The 22191-nt window shown below is 48.1% G+C and overlaps 1 protein-coding gene across 1 annotated transcript in view; it reads right to left on the reverse strand.

The window, feature by feature from the left end:
- The window catches only part of SF3A1 (splicing factor 3a subunit 1), a 429521-nt gene that overhangs the window by 239959 nt on the left and 167371 nt on the right, over positions 1–22191 (reverse strand). The window contains exon 9 of the mRNA XM_069619306.1: positions 14997–15182. Within this exon, the coding sequence (XP_069475407.1) occupies positions 14997–15182 (186 nt within the window). The remainder of the gene's footprint in view (positions 1–14996; positions 15183–22191) is intronic.

Raw genomic sequence — 22191 nt, forward strand, 5'->3', positions numbered from 1 at the left:
TGCCTGAGGGCAAAGAGGCAACTGCCCGAGCGGCTTTGGCACCTTGAGTACCTTGTTTTCCACCTCTGGCACTTCTACGGTGGCCCCTTTGCTGGCAGCTCCTCTTGCTTTACCAAAGGATGAGTAATAACGAAAGGAACCTCCCCTCCACTGCGGTCCCCTAGGACGAAAAAACAGAGGTTGTCTAACTGCAGCACCCAACGACTTTGCTGCAGCTTTGGAGGTCTGCAACTTCTCAAGGCTCTCAGCCTTGCTGCCAAAAAGATGTTCACCGTCAAAGGGCATGTTGAGGAGCCGGGCCTGCACATCAGGGGCAAACCCCGACTTCCGCAACCACGCAAACCTGCGCATTACGGTGCTCGCCACCATGGACCGGCTGACGCAATCTGCCATGTCCAAACCCGACTGAACGGCCTCACACATGGCATCCTTGCCATCCTGGACCATAGCAAGGAAACCATCCCGTTCGTCCCCTTCGGGAATATGTTCAGCCGCCAAGGAAACAGTTCCACAGAGTGTGTGTGAAACGAGACAAGGCACATACGGAGTTGGCCGCCTGAAGCGCCATACCCCCTGAAGAAAACACTTTCTTCGCCCAACCATCAAAACGCTTGTCGTCACTATCAGGAGGGATGGTAGGGTACGACGCCTGCTTCGCTGGGGCTGTAGCAGCCTGCACCACCAAACTCTCTGGAGTGCGGTGCTTGGTCCAGTAGCAGGGGTCGCTACTGGGTGGGTGGTATTTTCGTGGCAAAGACTTGCCCACTGCCGGGCGACTCTCCGGAGCAGTCCAAGCCGCCGCCACCCTCCTCTGTAGAGCCATATGGAACGGCAGTACGGGGTCAGTTGGTGGACCTTGGTCGAGGATATCCGTAAGATCATCCTGAAGAAAATCCCCTGGGGGAGCAGACCACCCCAAGTACTCGGTAACCCTAGACATAAGGCGCCGGTACGAGGAGTCGGCATGAGTGCCAGGCTCTGCTCTACAAAACTCCACCTGCGGAGAGGTGTCCAGGCCACTGGCGTCGTGCAGGGACGGACGCAGGTCCTCAATTTGGCTATGGCCTGAGAGAATCTCATCTGGCACCGAATCAGGAACCATGCCATCATCAGAGCCCTCATCCACCTCTGAAATGTACTCAAGATGGCGGTAAGAGGGCACAGAATGGGGAACAAAGCCATGCTTGACCTTGGCCAGAGCCTTTATAGGGGGTTCCACCATGCCCCCATCGAAACAGACTCGAAAGGCGTTGAGTGAATCGGCGTCGACGCCGAATGTGGCGCCGCCAGCATCTTCGGTGTCGACACAGGCCTCGAGGCCGGAGCCCCGAGCATGTTCCTCGACAGCCTGGGTGCCGATGGCGTCGATGACTTCTTCGGAGGCCGAGCCTCGAAAGAGTCAGTCGACGACCTCGGCGCCACAGGCGTCGACGTCTTCCTCGAAGACATCACAGGTGCACACGGTCTCGAGTGCGTCGAGGACCGGGACCTGGAACGGGCATGACGAGAACGCTTCCCATTGTCCGAGCAGGACCTTTCCCGCGAATCGTGCCGACCACCCGAGCCCGAAGGTGTACGAGTGGTGTCTCTCGACCGATCACGACCGACCCCACTCTGAGGCGCGGACAGACCAGTGCCCTGCGATTCAAGAATCGCTAGCATTTTCTTACCGAAGGAAGCCCATTCCTCCGGCGTCGCATGCTTGGTGGGATAAGCGACCCGCCGACGGGCAGAGACCTCGGATGAGGACGGGGAAGGCGACCGATGACGGCGATTCCGGGAGTGCCTCGAAGAGGCAGAGGAGTGGCAGGACCTACTCCGGGAACGAGACCCACTAGACATCCGACGACGATGCGGAGAGTCACCCCTCGAATCGTCCGTCGAAAGCCCCGCAGACCTCGACTTCCGTGGCTTGGACACCTTACCTACCGACAGTTTCTTCTTGCGCTCCCGCAAGGCTTTGGACCTAAGCGACTGGCAGTCGACACAATCATCCGTGTCATGGGCCTCCCCGAGGCACCAGAGGCAGGCGTTGTGCGAGTCCGTCACCGACATCTTGGACCCACAGTCCCCGCACTTCTTAAAGCCCGGACGCGGGGTGGAAGACGAGGTAGACATCATGAAGGATAACTTCACAAACAAACAGGTTCGAAGAACTGAGAAAGAACAAACTCCAAAGTCGAGGCGCGCCGAGATCTCCGAAGTGAACACGTACGCGGAAAAAACGGAACTGAGGCTACGGGCATCGTGCGTCCTACTTATAACATTCAGTGACGTCAGCCGTCGGAGGAGGTCCTCGAAGGCGGCGTATCGACGTCATCGGCACAGACGCCGTAAGATTTTCCAAAGCAGCACAGCTGTGGTGATTACTGTCGGATATGGAATACGTCGGAGGACCCAATCCCCTCGAAATAATAGTATCAATAGATCAGTCACTCAAACCGGCTGGCACAGTTCATTTCTGCTACAAAGTCCATACCCTTTAAAGTAGCAGGAACAGAAAAGCCAGTCGAACAGCAATCCTCAGCGCAGGGAGCAGCAAATCCAGCCGTAGACAGCCCTTGTCAAACAGCGCTTCACAAAAGCTTTCCTCTACAAACTCATGAAGTGGGAGCCATGTATTCACAAAATAATGGTATTTGCCCCCTGCCAAAGCACATACTTTTTCCATGGCCATGATGATCAACAGCCTGACTGTTAGGGAGAATTCTCATTTCTGTGCAGAACTCTAATTTCTGTGCCAATTACCTTCTACCTTAGAGAGACCCAGCTCTTTTGCTGGACTTTAGGACTTTACATGTTTATCCTGAGTAAGACCTTTTTCTCAATCCCTCAGTATTTTTCTCTGATTTGGACGCTTTCTTTTGGTTTTGGAGTCTGAAACTATATAGGCATCTTTTTGTATTGTGACACACAGCACCCTCAGCGCAGTGTCACAGAGAAGTCCTTTGGATTTCTGTTAAGGTTTTAATACCTTCTCTTGGATAAACTACTGTTTCCAAGAGTAGTAAAGTGAAATTGACTTTACTTCCCCTTTTCTCTTTGTAGGCCCAGCACACACCATCTTACGTGGAGTGCTGGGGTGTTACTTAGCATCCCCTTTGTCTACCGTCTCATGTAACTCTTTTTTGTGTTACCCTCACCACATTTAATGGCTGGTGACAGTGATTTAAATGTCCTACCATTGTGAATTTTAACCGCAGCCTGAATCCTCAGCTGCAGTATTGCACCCATGGGTGCCCATTTTGTCAAAATGGCCTTGGACTTCTTTTTTGCCATTTGTTTGCGAGGTTCTTCTTGAGATTTACTCTGCACGCGAAACCAGGTTTGGCCCCTTTGTTCATTTTGTCTTTGGCGTGATTCATGGGTGAAGTCTGCCTCTGGCTCCAGCGTGTCTGGCAGGGCACGAAGCGAGAGGGTCCCAAAACTCCCTATGCTTAGTCTCCTTTGTTACAGGAATGCACCCAAAGGGGATTGGCTGGCTGGCTGGCTGGCCTTAGAGGACAGCCACCCTGCTGTGTGAGTGACAGTTAAGCTGCAAATGAATGGGAGAAACCTGCATAAAAGGCGAGGTCTTTTGCAAGGAAGGCATAGTCTACCACTGGACGAAGGAACCGAAGAAGAAACTGGAAGAGAAGCTTGCTGCACCCTTCTGGACCGTTGGTTTGCCAGGTGAAGCCCTGCTGCAGTGCTGAAGCTCCAATTTTAGTATCGACTAGAGAAGCCCGGAACAGACTACTTCTTCCTTTGGATTGGTGGGACCAACTGACCCCCAAGACTAACTTCACTGGAACCCCTCTCCCTGCTGGCTGTACTTCTTTGCTGCTGCTGGAACTGAGTGCCCGGGGACACCACCACCAGGAACGAGTGCATTGTCTTTAAGCCAGACCCGAACTCCAAGAAGATCCTAAGGACTCCCTTGAAGCAGGACGACCCAAGCCTGAGCCACCTCAGAGTGCTGGACCCCAGAAACACAAGGTGCCCAAGAATCGCAGTGGTGCTATTAACAGTAGCTGAAACCGCAAAGTGTCGTTGATCTGGAGTAAGCCCATTGCTGCCGCCGACCTTCAAACTTTATTTAACATTTATAAGCAGGCATTGAGGCGCTGTTACAGGAATGGATTGTTTTTCTTAGTTGCGTAATTGTGTTTTTTTACGTATTTATAACTCACTTAAACACCCAGAGGTGCGGACCCGGGGATCGAACCTGTTGTTGCTTTGTGTCGTCTTGCTTCCAAGACACGCACGCTGCCGCTGAGCTATCCTCTCGGGACAAACTTTAGTGCAGGAGTCCCTAGATGTCCTCCCTCTTGTCCCCATGACTGAGGACCAGGAACACAGGCTCTGTAGGACTACAACAGGAACTGATTTCATCAATTAATCATAGGAAAAATATGGCAAATGATTTGCTGAGGAATAAACCAGAATGATGTCAACTGCTTATGGGGCAGGAGTACAATGTACGTACCTACATGAATTTTATGCAAATGGAAATTGGGCATATTGCGGCATGGGAAAGACTGAAAGCTACATGGTCGGTAGATGTAAATATAAACTTTACGGATAAGGATTGGAAAGAAATACTTAGGGTGAGGGCCAATTTGGGAGCAGATCTGAATTTGCATTTGATCAGACAGAAAAGAGTTGGCAGAGTATATTGGACACCAGTCAGGATGTACAAGTTAAAGTTGCGAACAGACGAACTATGTTGGAGCTGTGGAAAGGACAGGGGGTACCCTTTTACATCTACTTTGGGACTGTCCAGGGGTTCTAGACTTCTGGAAAGAGGTAAGTGAAAGAGTTTAAATGATTTTAAATATTGTCTTACAAAGATCAGTGGTGAATATAATTTTGCTTCAGCATAGGGGAAGCTGTAAAAATACTAATAAACATAATAACTGGATAGATAAACCCATGCTGGTAGCAATGAAACAGATTCTCAGGGTCTGGAAGACAAGGAAGAAACCTTCTGTTGAGGACTTGTTAGTGGAATTGCAGATTTTATCTAAGTATGAAAAAAATCTCATTAAAGGCTAAAGATGAGGAAGAATACCTTTCGTTATGGCGACCATGTAATGCCTTGTATGATTGAGTATCTAAGGTGAGAATAAAATTAAGGAGCGAGATATCCCCCCCCTCCCTTTTTTTTGTGTTTGTTTGTCCTTTGTGTGGTTCAGTACGTGGCTGTGTGTCTTACAGAAATTCTATTGTATTTTTGTTACTTGTAAAAGGAGATAATAGCTTGATATGTTTAAAGGGGGTAGACTTGATTATATTTGTATGTATATTGATTGAGGTAGTAATACAATGTTGTTAATGTGTTTCTCTTACGACTTTATTGGGCACCCCCTGTTACCTCCTGTGTGATGGAATATGCTTGTTGATCATTAAAAAAACAAAAACAGGAACAGAAGCCAGCTGGACCCTTTTCTTCAGACCCAAGGTACAGTAACTAGGGGTAGTTAACTCTTGTGTGTAGCTTGCATGCTCTCACTGGAGAGTTGCTTGCATCTTTGCTTTTCACAAGCCTCCAAGCTTGTTGCCCAACAGTGATTCTTTTCTACAACTCTCTTTATAACATTGTGCAAGACTTTTGTGCAATATTCAAGAAGTGCCTCAGCTCCCCAAGACTTTGCTCCATTGATATTGGCTGTCCTGGCTCCCAGCACACTCTTCTTACCCTCTGACCTTGTGTTTATCTGTCCCTCAAAAAGTTATACATAAGTTACTTGTATAGCTGGAAAGGGGTTAGCCTATATTTCATTGGGGGATTGAAAAGTGCGTGCGTGCGTGCGTGTGTGCGTGCGTGTGTGTTATCCCAAAAGGGTATCTACTTACCTAACTGAAGGAGTGTATTTTTGAAGTGTAATTTATTGTTGCATATTGCCCTTTCTAAAGAAGGCTTATTTTAAAACGGGCTATTAAATTAATAAATAATTATTATAATAAGAAACCTGGAGTAAAAGTTGAGTACTTATCACTGTGAATCTCTATGTTGTACCTCTACAGCTCACATTGACCCCTCGAGATAATTCTGGCTGCTCAGTCACTACCAACTTGAGTAGTACAGACCCATACCAAAGGTGGTGTTCCCTATTGCCAAGAGGACAAGGCTGGTGTACAATCTTGCCTAACACAACTTTACGGGTCCTGCACACACCACCCTAAGGTCCAGCACACACCACCCTAAATGGAGTGCTGTAGAGTTATAGTAATTCCTTTAACCCATTCCTCATGTAACATTGTGTTGCACTAACGCACTTGAATGGCTGGTGGCAGAGGTTTCTCTTTTACTGCCTAGGGACATATATCTGCAGGCTGAAACCTAAGCTGCAGTGCTGCACGCAAGGGTCACCATTTTCCCAAAATGGCCCCCTGCCCCCACCCCCGCCCCCTGCCCCCACCCCCGCCCCCGCCCCCCCCACCCCGCCATCTTTTTTCACCATTTCTTGTTAGTTTCTTCTGGGCTTTTACTCTTGTTTGCATCAGGTTTGAGTCCTTTGTGTAGTTTGCCCAGTCTGTCTCGGAAGGCAGGAAGTGAGAGAGGGTCGCGAAAACGTCCCTGTCCTTTGTCTTTAGGTATGCCTGAGTGAAACCAGTTCCAATTGGCCGGCTGGCTGTCCTCCAGGGCAGCCACCCTGCTGTGTGATTGACAGCCTAGGGCTGTGAAGGAATGGGAACTTGCGTAAAAAGCGAGGTTTTTGGGAACAAGAGCAGAGTCGACCACTGGAGGACAACATCCGAAGCAGAAGACGAGAGAAGACTCCATCAGCACCCTCCGGGATTGCGAAGTGCCAGTTGAAGCCCTGCAGCTATGCGGACTCCATTTATTTTTGAATTGACAGGGAAGACCTGTAACGTACAACTTACTCCCTTATGCTGGCGTGACCAACTAGCCTCAAGACAAACTATTTTGGCGCAACCCCCGACTTGCTGTGACTTTCCAAGGCTGCAGAAGCCCAATACCCGGGGGTACCTCGACCAATAGTCCAAATCCAGCCAGATCTTCGTGGGCATGCAGAGGACAGCGTCCAGAGTCCCCTCACCAGATTCCAGGACAGAGATAAAGGAAATCCTAACCAGAGCTTTTCGTTCTTCGTTGATGCTGAGAAAAAAGCCCCAAAACGACAAAGCCACTGAATCAACGGAAATCCATTGCTGCCGAGTCACTCTCTCTCCCGAGTGGTATCGCAGGAGCCGCCAGACGTCACCACAACAAAGGACCAGGAACGAGGGTCTACTGCATTGCATCGTGAAGGCAACCAGCTGGAACACTTCCTTCATTTCAGAAGGTACTATGGGGCTTGGGGTATTTAATCCTTTTGACATTGGGGTTGCTTCCTATGTTTGGGAGTGCGAATTTAACCCTACACAAAGTTGACCTCAATTTACCTGCATTGGCCTTACAGCTTGTGCTTTCTAAAAGTGACTTCTCTTGAGTTGCTGTGATTTCTCTTTTGAACACTGACTATTTGAGAACATATTTCCAAGAAGAGCATCAGAACTTTGACTTTGTCCATTGACTTTTGGTGTCCTGGCTCCCTAAAGGCCTCATTCTGAACCTATTGGCTTTGGCAGTGTTTGTTCCATTACAGGTCTTGAATGTTGAACACTTAAATGATGTGATAATAGACTGGCTGCACCCCTTTGGGAGTATCTAACTGTTCTCATAACCTATCGTTCTGTTTTGATCTAACCCAAACCTTTGATTCCTTGAAGAACTCAACATTGCAAAGGTCATACTATATAAAGGCTACACTGACCTCAAATGACATCACCTCCGGGGGCTGGAACATCTGTAACATATGAATGAATTACTCACCTGCTTTATTGTTCACTTATTTCATTGAATCCTAGCTTGGAAATAGTGTTACAGCTAATTACTGCTTTTTAAAGAATGCTTTAAATGACATGCATTACTTACCATAAAAGCATTTCTGATGATTGTATCTGCTTAGATTCACATGCTGTGCATATGGCCCGACATCCAGTGGTAACCGCAGAGTATTGCATCTTGTCTTTCGGGGACCGAAAGGGGACATCGGCATAGGTGTGTCTGAAACACTATCCCTATCGTGATGTGTGTAGTACCCAAAATCCCTCACGCGCCGAGGTCCCTCCGATTGTATTTTTTCTGCCATGAGGGAGCCCAAGGCTATAGTGAGTGAGTACATGAAGAGAGAAAGTAGTAAGAAGTCTATGTTCCCTCCACCCCGAGCGGGGAGGCAGGGAGGGTGCATGTGAATCTAAGCAGATACAATCATCAGAAATGCTTTTACGGTAAGTAATGCATGCCTTCTGATGCTTGTTAATCTGCTTAGAATCACATGCTGTGCATAGACTAGCGAGCAGTACCCGGAGTTGAAGGTGGGTTGTTAGAAGGAACAGTAGAAAAAAGATGTCTTAGTACTGCTTGTCCCACCTGAGAATCAGACCTAGAATGAGTGTCTTGGCAATAGTGTTTTTGTAAAGGTGTGTACAGAACTCCAGGTTGCCGCTTTGCAAATGGACTCTAGGGGAACATTTGCAATGAATGCTATGGATGCCCCAGTGCCTCGAGTAGAATGTGCTCTAGGCTTGAAGGGCAGTTCTCTCTTTGCAAGAGAAACATAGTGTGATGCATTTGACAATCCACATTGATATTGCTGATTTAGAGACAGGATCCCCTTCTCTACCAGCTGCCACTGAAACAAAGAAGTGTTTAGTTTTCCTCAGTGGTTTAGTTCTATCCATGTAGAACATGACTGCCCTGCGCACATCTAGTGTGTGATGGCTTCTTTCGGCCATGTTAGAAGGTTCGATTGACTGGTTCACATGGAACTTCGAAATAAATTTCAGCGCAAATCTGGGATGTGTGCGCAGAACTACCTTATCTTTGTGGACTGTAACAAAGGGGTCCAAAACCGAGAGGGCCTGTAGTTCGCTAACTCTTCTGATAGAAGTGATAGCTACTAGAAAGGCTGTCTTGTAAGTCAGGTCTTTCAGACTAGCTTTATGCATAGGCTCAAAAGGGGGTCCCATGAGCCTAGTTAAAACCACATTTAGATCCCACCCAGGGGCTGGGTGGGTGATGGGGGGGGATACATTCTTTTAACCCCTTCCATAAAGGCTTTAATCACAGGTATTTTCCACCACAACACCTTCTGCTGTGAAGTGGTGTGGGCTGACAACGCCGCTAGGTGAACCTTTAAGGAATTGAAGACTACCCCAGAGTCCAACAGATGGGTTAGATATAACAAAATGTGTGAAGGCGAGCAATCGGTGGGATTGACGCCTTTGGAACTGCACCAGATGACAAAACGTTTCCATTTTGCTGGCATAGCAATAACGTGTGTTAGGCTTTCTTGCCTCCCTCAGTATGTCTATGCATCTTTGAGGGAGTTGCAGATGTCCAGACTCTATGACCTCAGGAGCCAGGTTGCTAAATTCAGAGTTTGTGGGCATGGGTGCAGAGTCTCCCCCCTGTCCTGAGACAACATGTTGTACGGGTAGGGCAGCCTGACTGGTGGGGAGAGGGACATTTCCATCAGGTGCGCGAACCAAGGTTGGCGGGCCCACATGGGAGCCACCAGAATCATGGCAACTGGTTCCTGGTGCATCTTTTGTACTATCTTGTTCAGAAGGGGAGTCGGGGGGTGGGGGGGGAAAGCGTAGACAAATTTCCCCGACCAAGTTATCCAGAGACCGTTCCCCTTGGATCGGTTCTGTGGGTACCTGGAGGCGTAATCTTGGCATTGGGCGTTCTCCTGAGTAGCGAACAGGTCGATCTCTGGAAACCCCCATTCTGCGAAGACGTTGGACACAATGTCTTCGTGCAGTCGCAATTCGTACTCTTCTGGCAGAGGAAAATCTCTGCTGAGTACGTCTGCCAGAAGATTGAGTTCCCCTGGAACATGTTGGGATATCAGGAACATCTTGTGTTTGAGAGCCCATATCCAGATGTTTTGGGACAGCTTGGATAGCCCTGGAGAGTGAGTGCCCCCCTGTTTGTTCAGGTAATACATTGCTGTTGTGCTGTTGGTTAGGACCAGCACTGTCTTCCCTTGCAGTTGTTCCTGAAAGGCTTTCAATGCTTTGAACACTGCTAGTAGCTCCAGTAGGTTTATATGGTTGGACGCTACCTGAGGGGACCACACTCCGTGGCTGTCTGTTGAAGCAGGTGAGCCCCCCCCCCCCACCCCGTGAGAGATGCGTCTGTCATGAGAGTGGCTTCCACTGCAGGGGTGGTGAAGGTTTTCCCCTTCAAGAGGTTCTCCCTCGACCACCACTGCAGAGAGAGAACGAGGGCTGGCGAGACAACTAACAGATCTTCCCATTGTCTGCTGGCCTGACACCACTGGCTGTTGAGCCACTTTTGCATGTGACGCATGCGCAGCCGCGCGTGGGGAACCAAGTATATGCATGACACCATCATCCCTAGCAAACGCATAGCTTTGTGTACCGTCACCTCTCGACTGGCTACATACTGAGGAACCTGAGAGAGCATGTTCTGAACCCTCTCGCTGGAAGGGAAGTCTAGACCGTCTTCCGTACGAATTAGAGCCCCCAGGAACTGTTTTACTTGGCTGGGGACTAAGCTGGATTTCTTTTTATCGATAGAAATTCCCAGGCTGAACAGTAGGTCTACTGTTTTTTGGGTGTTCGAAAAACAAACATCGAACAAGTCCCCTGTGATGAGCCAATCGTCGAGGTAAGGGTAAACTGGAACTGAAAGTCTGCGCAGGTGTGCCGCTGCCACTGCCAGGTCCTTGGTAAACACCCTTGGTGCCGAGGCTATGACGAAGGGGAGTACCTTGAACTGGTAGTGTTTGTCCTGAATCACGAACCTTAGGAATTTTCTGTGCGCTGGCAGCATTGAAATATGAAAGTATGCATCTTTCATATCCAATATTGTCATGAAGTCCCCCTGTTTTAGCAATGGGATTACCTCTTGCAGTGTTACCATGCAAAACTTCTGGGGCTTTATGAACTTGTTCGCTGGGCGCAGGTCTAGAACAGGACGCATGGTGAGATCCTTTTTGGGCACAAGGAAGTACACTGAATAGATACCCTTGTTTACCTGAAGAATCGGGACGGCTTCTATGGCGTCCTTTCCCAGCAGCGCTTCCACCTCTTGGATCAGGATCTGCAGATGTTCCGGTGAAAGGCGTTGATGTTTCGACGGTCTGAACTGTGGAGGTCGGGCAAATTCCACGCAGTAACCGTGGCGACCGTCTTTAAGACACACTGGTCTGAAGTTATCCCATCCCATCCCTTGAGGAAAGAGGTTAATCGCCCCCCGACCGGGGAGCCATGGGAGGGGACCTGGACTTGGTGGTCATTTCTGACCCGAAGCTGACGCTCCTCTGGAATTGGAGCCTCTGGCTCTATTCTTTCCGTGCTTCTGACCCCTCTGGGGGTAGTAAGTGGGGCTTGCAGCAGGTTGACTTGAGTTGAAGTTGCCCGTGCCGAAATTGTTTTAAACGGTGCGGGATGTTCCTCGAAAGGACCGCTGAGAATTACTGCCCCTCTGTGAAGAGGGTTTCTGGGAAATTTGGTGCAGCGACTTAATAGTCTCATGCTCCTTCGTCTACCGCCTTCCCGAAGAGGTTGGTCTCTTCGATGGGTTTGTTGATAATGGATGCCTGGGTCTCAGGCCTGAAGCCAGATGTGCGCAGCCACGCGTGCCTCTTTAGGAGAGTACCCTGTGCGAGAGACCTGCCTGCTGTCTCTGCGGTGTCCAGGGTTTTCTTTACCACATTATGATTGGCAAGTTTACCCTCCGAGATGAAGACTGGTTAGTTCCGGAACCTCTTGAAGGCCTTCCTGGAGTAGGTTCCATTGGGCGTCGACGTAGCTTGCCAGTAACGTCGTGTTATTGGCAATCCGGACGGTATAGGCCGCCGCCGACGTAACCCGTTTGCCTAAGGCATACAACCTTTTGGACTCCTTGACTGGGGGTGACTCTCCCGTGGCAAGGGGAACCCCTGCTCTCTTGCGAGTGTTGGTCACCACCAGAGAGTTTGGAATTGTGTGTCCTTTGATATAAAGCGGATTGGTGGGGGAGGGTCGGAAAAGTTTCGACCCTTGGGTTCACAGCCCTAGTCTGAGCGGGTGTAAGTAAGGAAGGGGCCAGCCGTCTCTTTACAGAGCTCAAGAGAGAGATAGACTGGCTTGCTCGAGGCTTTTCATTAATAATGTCCTCCGCGAAATCTTGTTCGGGCAAGGCTTCAAGCGTGGCAATTTTAAAGAATTCTGCTGCTTTTTTCAACATGTTGTTGAAAGCCATTTGATCATCCACTGGGGAAGCTTGTCGAATCGGGGTGGATGGGGGAGAGTCGAGGCAGATGATATCGGAGTTGTGATCGTCCTGCTGGGTGTCCCATTTGTCCGTTGCTCCTTGATCTTCCCCATAGTTGTCCAGAAAAGAAGACTCTTCTTCTGGATAGATGTCTCTATACGTGTCCATCTGGACATCTTCTTGATAGTCAATTTGGTGTTGGACATCTAGGTGTTGGACATCTTGTGTTTGAGGATTAGGGTCTACCCAAGCTTTTTTCAGCGGAGGTTGATCAGAAGCCCTGAAAAACTGCTCCAGCCGATCCATACACCCCTCAAATTGCTCCGTGGTCCACTTGGATGACCCAAATGGACCTAGTCGAGTAGGAACCGTGTTCTCCACCCTAAGGCGTTGAGAGGATCTCCTCAGGGTGCTTGAGAGGGGCACCTGGCTTTCTTCGTAAGAGTCTTCGGGATCGTCTTCCAAATCCGTGGAGAACTTTTCGGCGGATTGGCCCATAACTGTGGGCGGAACCGGTACTAGGCCCACCGCCGTAGCAATCCTATTGATGCTCTTATGGATAGTCACTGAATCTTCGGGAGACAACGCCTCCGATGTTGTGTCAGCAGTGAAAATGTCTTCCACGGCTCCAGAAGGGCCAGCGGATGGCTTCTCAGGTACAGGCCTACTCGTAGTTTTCGGGCCTGTACGGGCCTTGGAAACCTTGGAATCCGTCGAAGTTTCTTGTTCTGAAACTTCGGCGCGTGTAGTTTGGGGAGTAGCGCCCTTGTTATGCGCAGTCATGCGCTGCTGCATATGCGGGGAAGGCTTCGGATCAGACCGATCCGTGGGCGCCGCCGAAGTTTCCGGTGGACCCGTTGGCGCTTTCGCCTTCTTCGACGAAGTCGTCGAGGAGGGCGCTTGGGTTGTGTGCTTTGTGCAGTGCGATTGTATGCCCCGGTCACCGGGTGTGGTCCCTGTAGCAAGACTGGAGTCGAGCCTGGAAGGGTCGGGGACGGGCGTGGCAGCCCTAGAATAGTCCGCCTCAAGGTCTATAACGTCCGCGTTGGACGTTTGGTCATCCGATGTACCCCCGTCACTTTCGGCTGGTGTCATGGGAGGGGAGGGAGGCTCCACGCGTGACAATCCATACGCGGCCCACTGCTTCAACCGGCGCTCTTTAAGGGTTTTAGGTCTAAGGAGTTTACACGCCGAACACCGCTTTTCGTTGTGCTCTAGGGGGAGACAAGCGTTCCACAACGTGTGCTCGTCTTTCCACGGATATCTGACCCTACACACAGGGCAGAATCTAAATGGAGTCCTTTCCATACCAGAAGGGAAGGGTGACCAGACCAAAAAGGAAAACAGTGGAAAAGAGGAAAGACATAACAGTATGGCAAACCCCGAGCCCACTCTCCCTACTGTGTAGGCCGGCCAGAAGGCCAGACCATGTGGAAGTCCGAACGCCGGATCTTAGGTGCCGGAACCCACAGCCGTAGACGATTCTCCCATAGTCGTCGAAGATGTTCTTGATGGGCGAAGTGACTTAACGGGGATTAAACCGACAATTCGGTAAGATAAACAATGTCTCATGAAGAGCTCCGCTATAGGGCGACCAGTTATCTGGGCGGAAAAAAACAATCTGAGGGACCTCGGCGCGTGAGGGATTTTGGGTACTACACACATCACGATAGGGATAGTGTTTCAGACACGCCTATGCCGACGTCCCTTTCGGTCCCCGAAAGACAAGATGCAATACTCTGCGGTTACCACTGGATGTCGGACCATATGCACAGCATGTGATTCTAAGCAGATTAACAAGCATCAGAAATCTGTTTATATAAAACATGTATTAACTTTAAGTGTGTAAGTGTTTAATTGGATGCTTTTATTTACTGGTTTCATTGCACAGCTCTACAGCTCACATTACCCCTCTTAAGATAAACCTGTGTGCTCAGTCACACTACCAACTTGTGTAGTAAAGACCTATATTAAAAGATGGGTTACTTAATACCAAGAGATCAGTCTTGTGTAGTCCCACGCCAGTTCGACTGCACTAATTCGAATATAATACAGGGTCTCAATCGGGTCCTGTAATGGCCCAGTGCAGCCTTGCCAGTATCTGTTGAAGCCTCAAGGAACTGCAAGGTAGTGGATGTTTAATGAGATCTTCTCTCCTTGGATGTCGTTTCGCATGAGTTCAAGTGCCGATCACATTGCACACACCTGATCACACTGTAGGGAATAAACCACTGGACCTTTCATTTGTTTTATAATACTTCTGTTCCAAGTACATACCTGAATCCAGGAATTTATAACTAGCTGCACCCTCTACCAGTCATCTTCCCTCCTAAGACTTAAGTAGACTGCTCTGGTATTTGACTGTTAAAGTTTGGAATAACTCGGTAGAAAATACTGCCTCACTAACCCAAGGCTGGTTTTCTTGAGCCCCTCTCCCGAGAACATCAGAACACCCTTCTTAACAACGAGCTAGGGGAAGATTGCCCAAACCCGGTTGCCAAACTGTAGGTCTCCTCGCCTGAATGCTGCAACGAGAAACCACTATTGTGAAAACAGAATCATATGTTTGTTTACCAGCCATTGAAGAGCTTGTACACCAAAACTACGAGATAAGACATTTAGAACAATCAACGCAATTGCTTTCAGTAAGTTTGCATTCGTTTTTTCATACAGTCATTTTGTTTCAATATATTGACTTGGAACTGTCTTGTCTGACCTGGGGCATACACCTCATCATCTCCTTGCTTCTCTCGTATTGAGCGGTCTCTCTGCTCAAGCCAGCGTGGATCTAGAAGTCCAATACGCATATGTTCCTGCATCTTACTGGCAGGGATCTTCTCTCCGGTGATGGGTGACACAAGGTATTCATCTGTGGCAGGGGCAGCTGGTTGTTGTTTAGAAGCTGGAAGAACAAAAGCACAAATTAGATGTAATTAGTACCGCTACAGAATGTGAAGGCCAACGATCAGAGGGACTTTCTATAATAACAAGACACCTTTGTTGATTACTGTTAGGGCTGTTTTTCAAAAGACCACCCAAAGGGACTTTCTAAAACTAAATCTTGGGCAAGGCAGAAACTCCATCCCCCAGTACAGGCCTGTACCACCTAGTATAATGGTATTAATGAGAGAGCAGCCAAGCGCATTTTAGGAGGGAGTGAGCTATAGGAAGGTACAAAGAATGTGTAGCATACATATGGTCAAAAGAAACACAAACCATTATTTTGACAAGAGATCAGTGTATTTTATATATACACAGGCAAAGATAATCATTTAGAAAGTATTATAACAAACAATATAAAAACCAATGCTATATTTACAATATAAACCACATTAAGAATAGCAGTATGCTATTCAAGACGAGTAAAACCACAGACCTTTAGAATGGCAGTATGCAATGCAAGGTAAGCAGACCCTATTAGCAGTAAAGTGTTACACTTATTCTGTTTCAAGCAATGATACACTTATACTACTAACCCTGCAAGTATGTACATTACAAGACTAAGTAATGTATTCATTTCAGGCATAATACCCTACCACAGTAGCTTGTAACTTATTTCAGGAATATATAGATACAGCATGTTAGGGAGAATTCTCAGAAATCTGCTAATTCCCTTCTATCTTAGAGACCCCCAGCTCTTTTGCTGGACTTTAGGACTTTTAATTTCAAACCTGGAGAGAGCAAGACCTTTTTCACCACTCTCACATGTATTTTTCTGTGATTTGGACTTGGTTTCTTTTGACTTTGGAGTTTGACAAACTTCATAGTCATCTTTACATTGTGACACACAGCACCTTCAGTGCAGTGGCACAAGTAAGTCTTAGATTTCCCAAAATAAACTAAAACAAAAGGTTTAAATACCTTCTCTTGGTAAAACTACGTTTTCCAAGAACAGTGGAGTGAAATTGACTTTACAAACATTTTGTAACTTTCTAGACCCAGCACACACTACCTTACAATAGGGTGCTGGAGGGGTTACTTACTATCCCCTTTGTCAAGTTTCTCATGTAACATTAGGTTACCCTTTCTACAATTAATGGCTGGTGGCAGTGGTTTACTTTTACTACTATTGTGTGTTTTTTACCGCTGGCTGCGTTCCCAGCTGCAGTAAGGCACTCATGGGTGCCCATTTTGTCAAAATGGGCCTGTTTTTTATTTGCCATTTCTTGTTGGAAAGGTCCTTCTTGAGATTTACTTTGCGCCAAACAGGTTTGGTCCCTTTGATCGTTTTTGCCTTTGGCGGAATTCATGAGTGAAGCCCACCTCTGGCTCCAGTAGGTCTGGCAGGGGCAGGAAGTGAGGGAGGTGCCCGAAACTCCCTGTGCTTAATCCCCTTGGTTGCAGGAAAGCACCCAAAGGTGCTAGCCGCTGTGTGATTGACAGCTAGGCTGGAATGAATGTGAGAAATATGCATAAAAGGCGAGGCATTTTGGCTTGGAATGCAGGGTTGACCACTGGACAAAGGAATCCGAACAACTTGGAAGCGACGCCTGCTGCAACTCCTGGACCTTTGGTTTGCCCGGTTAAGCCCTGCTGCTGTGCTGAAGCGCCGAATTTGTTTCGACTAGAGAAGCCCTGCAAGGATGACTTCTCCCCTTGAGTTGGTGGGACCAATCAACCCCAAAGTGAACTTGTTTGGACATCCACTCGGAGCTGGCTGTACTTCCACTGCTGCTGCAACTGGTGTGCCAGGGAGAGGAACACGAAACCGAGTGGATTGCTTTTAAGTCGGACCCGAGCACGAGGAAGATCCCCCGGACTTCGCTGAAGCAAGACTGACCAAGCGTGAGCCACCTCAACAGAGTGCTCGACCCAAGATGCAAGGAAAGTCTGAAGTGGTATCTGAGAAACGCAGTGTTGCTATTTGCTGCAGGCGTGAGGAGCTGAAACTGAAGTGCTGCTGAATTGAAGTTTGCCCATTGCTGCCGCTGACCTTCCCATTGCAGTGCATGAGACCCCAGACGTCCTCCCTCTTGTCCCCAAAACTGAGGCCCAGGAACACCATGATCTGCAGAGCTGTACAGGCACAAAGGCCAGCTGGAACCATTTATTCTAACCAAAGGTACTGTAAACCTAAGAGGACTTACCTCTTGTTGTGTAGCCTTACTTGCTCTCAGTTGAGACTGGTCTTGGTTACCATTTTAGAGTTGCTTGCAGCTTTGCCCCTGACAAGCCTCCCGGCTTGTGGCCCTTCAAGTGAATCTTATTTCTACAAAACCTTTCTAAAACATTGTGCAAGACTTTTACTTACCTGCAAAGAAGATCTTCAGCTCCCCTAGACTTTGCTCAACTAACATTGGCTGTCCTGGTTCCCTGGAGGACTCTTCCTACCTCTGACTCTGTGCTTTTACTTTTCCCCCAAGAAAGGGTAACATTTACTTGACATTGGAAGGTTTAAAAAGTATTTACCAGTTTATGAATTATTTGTTAACCTTGGTTTTATTCCCCAATCAAACCTTTGCACCAAACTCAGTATTGCTCTAAAGGTACCCGTGATAAATCGATGTCCACAGTGTCCTAGATATTTAAGTCACCTGAGGGTGTAGGAAGTGTCTGTGTGTCATCCCCAATGGGTAGCATCAGATTTGGAGAAACAGTGTTTTGAATTATATTTTAATTGTTACATGTTTTGCACCCTTCTGAAGAAAACTTATATATATGACTGTAAAATAAATTAATAATTGTTTAATGAAGAAACCTTGAGTGTGAGTTTATTTGAATAACTGTCACTGTGAAACTCTGTTACAACTCTACTGCTCACATTGACCACTCTCGAAATAAGCCTGGTTGCTCAAGGTTGGGTTCCTATTGCCAGGAGAACAAGGTTGCTGTAGTCTTCCAAAGGATACTGCACACAATCTTGCCTAACACATCACCAACACATAGCAAGTAAGTTCTTTGCAATACTGGTTCTACTTTCCTTACCAAGGCCTTATGCCCTAGGTTAGGGAAGGACTGCTAAAGTAAGAGTGTTCTCCGAGGCAGAAGGGGGATCCTGGTTGTCCAGAGGCCAGTTGTAGGCAGAACAGGAATAGGCACAAACTGTAAGAAAGTCAAAGTGCCAGAGGATTTCTCAGCTAACAAGTAACAGACTTTAGAGTTGGTGGAAGTGTTCAGGGACTTCGTAGAAGGCCTACTGAATGCATTCTAGTGTATGGCCCTGGCGAACGGTATGGGTGAACTCCCAACTACACGAATCACCACCCTAGCCCCACAGGAGTGACACAAAGACTTTAGGTAAGTATTACCTCATGCCACACAATACATTACCAATGAAGAGCTTGCAGACGGATGCATTTACTATGCAGCAGCTCAGGACCCGGGCTCTGGATGGGAAATTGCAGCGGCAGTCAAGTGTAAAGGCTCCCAACAAAGGATTCTTCTGCACTTCTCGTGGCTTTGTGGATTTGGTGCTCTTTTCAGTTGTGTCTGATCGATTTGCCTCACCTCACCTCACTGTCTTGGTATGGAATCTTGCTTCTGGAGGTCCAGCAGGAGTCCAACGTTTCAGCAGATTTGTTCACTGGAAGACATTGCACAGCACTCAGCCTTGGGGTTCCAGGGTAGTGGCTTTTTAAGCCCATGAAGTTCAAGTTCGTCATGGAATGGCTAGAAAAGCAGGTGGTCTTAAGACTGATTGGTCCCACCAGTCTAAGGGCTGCGGTAGTCTTTGGGACTCATGTCGTATGGAAGAAGGGTTCAGCACAGGCAGCGGTTACACAGCAGGCATATCCGGTCACTGGAATCAGCTACAGCATCTTCTCTTCCCCATCGGATTCAGCTCCAGTGGTGGACTTATCTTCAGCTTCCAGATCCAGGCCCTTTATACAGGAACACAGCCATCAGTAAACATTAGACATTCATATTTTGGGGGGTGGCTGTCCTTTCCGGACAGCCAACCTCCCAGTTAGGACTGGTTCCAGGCACGCATGCCAGAAGACAAAGGTCTGAGAAGTTACTCCTCCCTCGGTTTCCATCTTCACAGACACTCTGGAGCCTTGGCAGGCTTCACAAAGGGTTCCCACCAAAGACAAAAATCAAAGCAGTACCACCCATGAGGGCAGAAGTACCAAGAAAGGACAAGCACACTAAAAATGGCAACAAAAAAATATAGCCACCATTCTAGGAATGGTGACCCTTCTGTGCATTACCGCAACTGGGTTGACAGCCTGCGAGTAAAAATAACACAAGTCGGTAGAGCACACCCACTGCCACCAGCCATAAAGGTATGCAAGTCACTAACAGAAATGTTACAGGAGCAGTGAGAAAGGGGATACAGTGGATCCCCTCAGCACTCAACACAAGTTGGGGTGTTTGTTAGGCAGAGTTTGAATGCAGTACCTTTTGGGACCACTACACACAACTATGACTACAGGTGTAAGCAAAACCAGCCTTCGGTACAAGCCTGTACTACACAGTTTTTGGCAGCGGAGCTGAGCAACCAGGCTTATCCCAGGAGGGAATGTGAGCTGTAAGGATGTTACAGAGAGGCCTACAATCACAAGTATTCAAATAGACTCTTACACTCAAGGCTTCTTGGTTACACATTTATTCGTCAGTTATAAAACATTCACTAGAAGGAGGCAATCTATATCACACAAAAATATACTTCACTACTTTATACTGTACGTTTCTGAGGCATTTAAACTACTTTTAAGGAGGAGCAAAATGGCATTCAGGGTACTTTGAAGTAGGAGTAAAAAAGGCATTGGTTAATAAAAAGAAGATTACAGTTACTCTTAGACAGTGCAAATTGTTTGAGTTTACCAGAGAAGTCAATTCAATGCAATAGGTTAGGCCAAAGTCAATGGGCTAAAGTCTTGTATAGGATAAAGCAGTTCTGGTAGTTAAACGGAAAAGTCTTTGCCAAAGTTCCCAGAAGTAGTTTGTAAAAGAAAGATTCATATGTTGGGTCACAAGCGGACTGGGACTGCAAGTTGCTAAAGTTCCAAGCACTTTCACAGTCGGAGGCAAGTTCTCTCGGTCAGGTTCTCACAGTACCTTACAATGAAGAAAAAGATGCAGCTGAAGATTTCTGTTCCCGGCAGTTCCTGCAGATATCGCTGTTCCTGAGCCTCAGTCGTGGGGACAAGAGGGAGGACGTCGGGGGACTCCTGCACTGCACTGGGACTGGTCAAAAAGCTGCCACTTGGCAAATCTTCAATTCCGGTAGCTGTAAACAAGCACACAAACTGGTCTCCCTCTCCCTGGTTATTTGGTTTCCCGCAGCACTGCGAGGAAAATACAACCAGCTCCGAGAATGGTATCTAGATGGCTTACGAGTTGATTGGTCCCACCAACTCAAAGGCAGAAGTCGCCCTTGCAGGGCTTCTCTGTTGAGATGAACTTGGCGATTCGGACCTGCAGCAGGGCTTCACTGGGCAAACCAACGGTCCAGGAGTTGAAGCAGCCGTCCTCTTCCAGCTCATCTTCGGTTCTTTCGTTCCAGTGGTCGACTCTGCCTTCCAAGCAAAGTGACTCGCCTTTTATCCAGTTTCCCCCCATTCATTCCAGCCTAGCTGCCACTCACCCAGCACGGGTGGCTGTCCCTGCCGGACAGTCAGCCAGCCAATCACCACAGAGTGCATTTGGGTCTCCTAGGAGACTAAGCACAGGGAGTTTCGGGCACCTCCCTCACTTCCTGCCCACCCCAGACACTCGGGCGTCAGAGGCGGTGAAATAAAGGGACCAAACCTGGTTTGACGTGCAGAGACAAACTCTAGAAGGACATTTCCAAAAAGACATGGCGAAAAAAGACGGGGACCCGTTTAAACAAAGGGGGCTCAGACGACATCTTGAAAAACATGGCTCCCACGATTTAACGCTACCGGTGATCGCGGTCGGGAAGAATCATGGTAGTTTGTTGTAAAACCACTGCCACCAGCCATTTCGATTGGAAAGGGTAGCGTTTCACTGCTACATGAGTTTCTAGACACAGGGGATACTGGGTAACCCCTCCAGCACTCTATTGTAAGATAGGGTGTGTTGGGTCTAGGAATTTAAAAAGACTAGTAAAGTCAATTTCACTGTACTTTCTCTGGGAAACTAGTTTATCCCAGAGAAGGCATTTAAACCTTTGGACAGCCTGAAAGGCTTCCCTGTGTCATTGCACTGAGGGTGCTGTGTGACACATGAAAATATGATGCCTATGGAGTCGTCCAAAACTCCATAATCAAAGAACACAAGACTAAAGCACACATCAAAATACATGAGAGAGTGAGAAAAAAAGCGTCACACTCTCTCCGGGTAAAAAAATCAAGTCCTCAAAATCCAGCAAAGTTGCTAGGGGTCTCTAAGGTGAAGGATAAAAAAGAATAAGTTACTTATCTGTAATTATTGTTCTCCAGCATGGGTCTGGCATGAATTCACATGCTCATGAATAAAGAATACACAGCAGTACAAATTTACACAACCACAGGAGGTGGCAAGGCTCAACAGAAACAATGTGCGCAGCACTGCTTGGCCAACTCTGGTCTCCTCCCTGGAATCCCTGTCGATGCAGTAGAATCTTGTGAAGGTGTGCGTGGACCTCCACGTAGCAGCCCCGCAAATGTCCAGCAGGGGCACACCAGAAAGGAACGCAGTCGCTGCAGCGATCGTTCAGGTGTAGTGAGCTCTCGGACAGCTGGGCAGCGGTCGGTTCGCCAACCGATTAGTGCATGATGCAGCCATAGAGCCACCTGGAGAGGCAAGCCTTGGACAATGCCTTCCCATGGTTCTCAGGACCAAAGTTCACAAACAGTTGAGACTACCTCCGAAAACTATTCAAGTGTGCCACAGAGAATTTCAGGGAACGCGCAACGTCCAGCAAGTGCAAGGCCCCTTCAGCCGGTGACGAATGCTTCGGAAATCACACTGATAACACCAAAGGTTCGTTGGGGTGGAATCATGACGGAACCTTCGGCATAAAC

This window comes from Ambystoma mexicanum, chromosome 10 (genome assembly GCF_040938575.1).
Source record: "Ambystoma mexicanum isolate Mex_15411 chromosome 10, UKY_AmexF1_1, whole genome shotgun sequence".
Lineage (NCBI taxonomy): Eukaryota > Metazoa > Chordata > Amphibia > Caudata > Ambystomatidae > Ambystoma > Ambystoma mexicanum.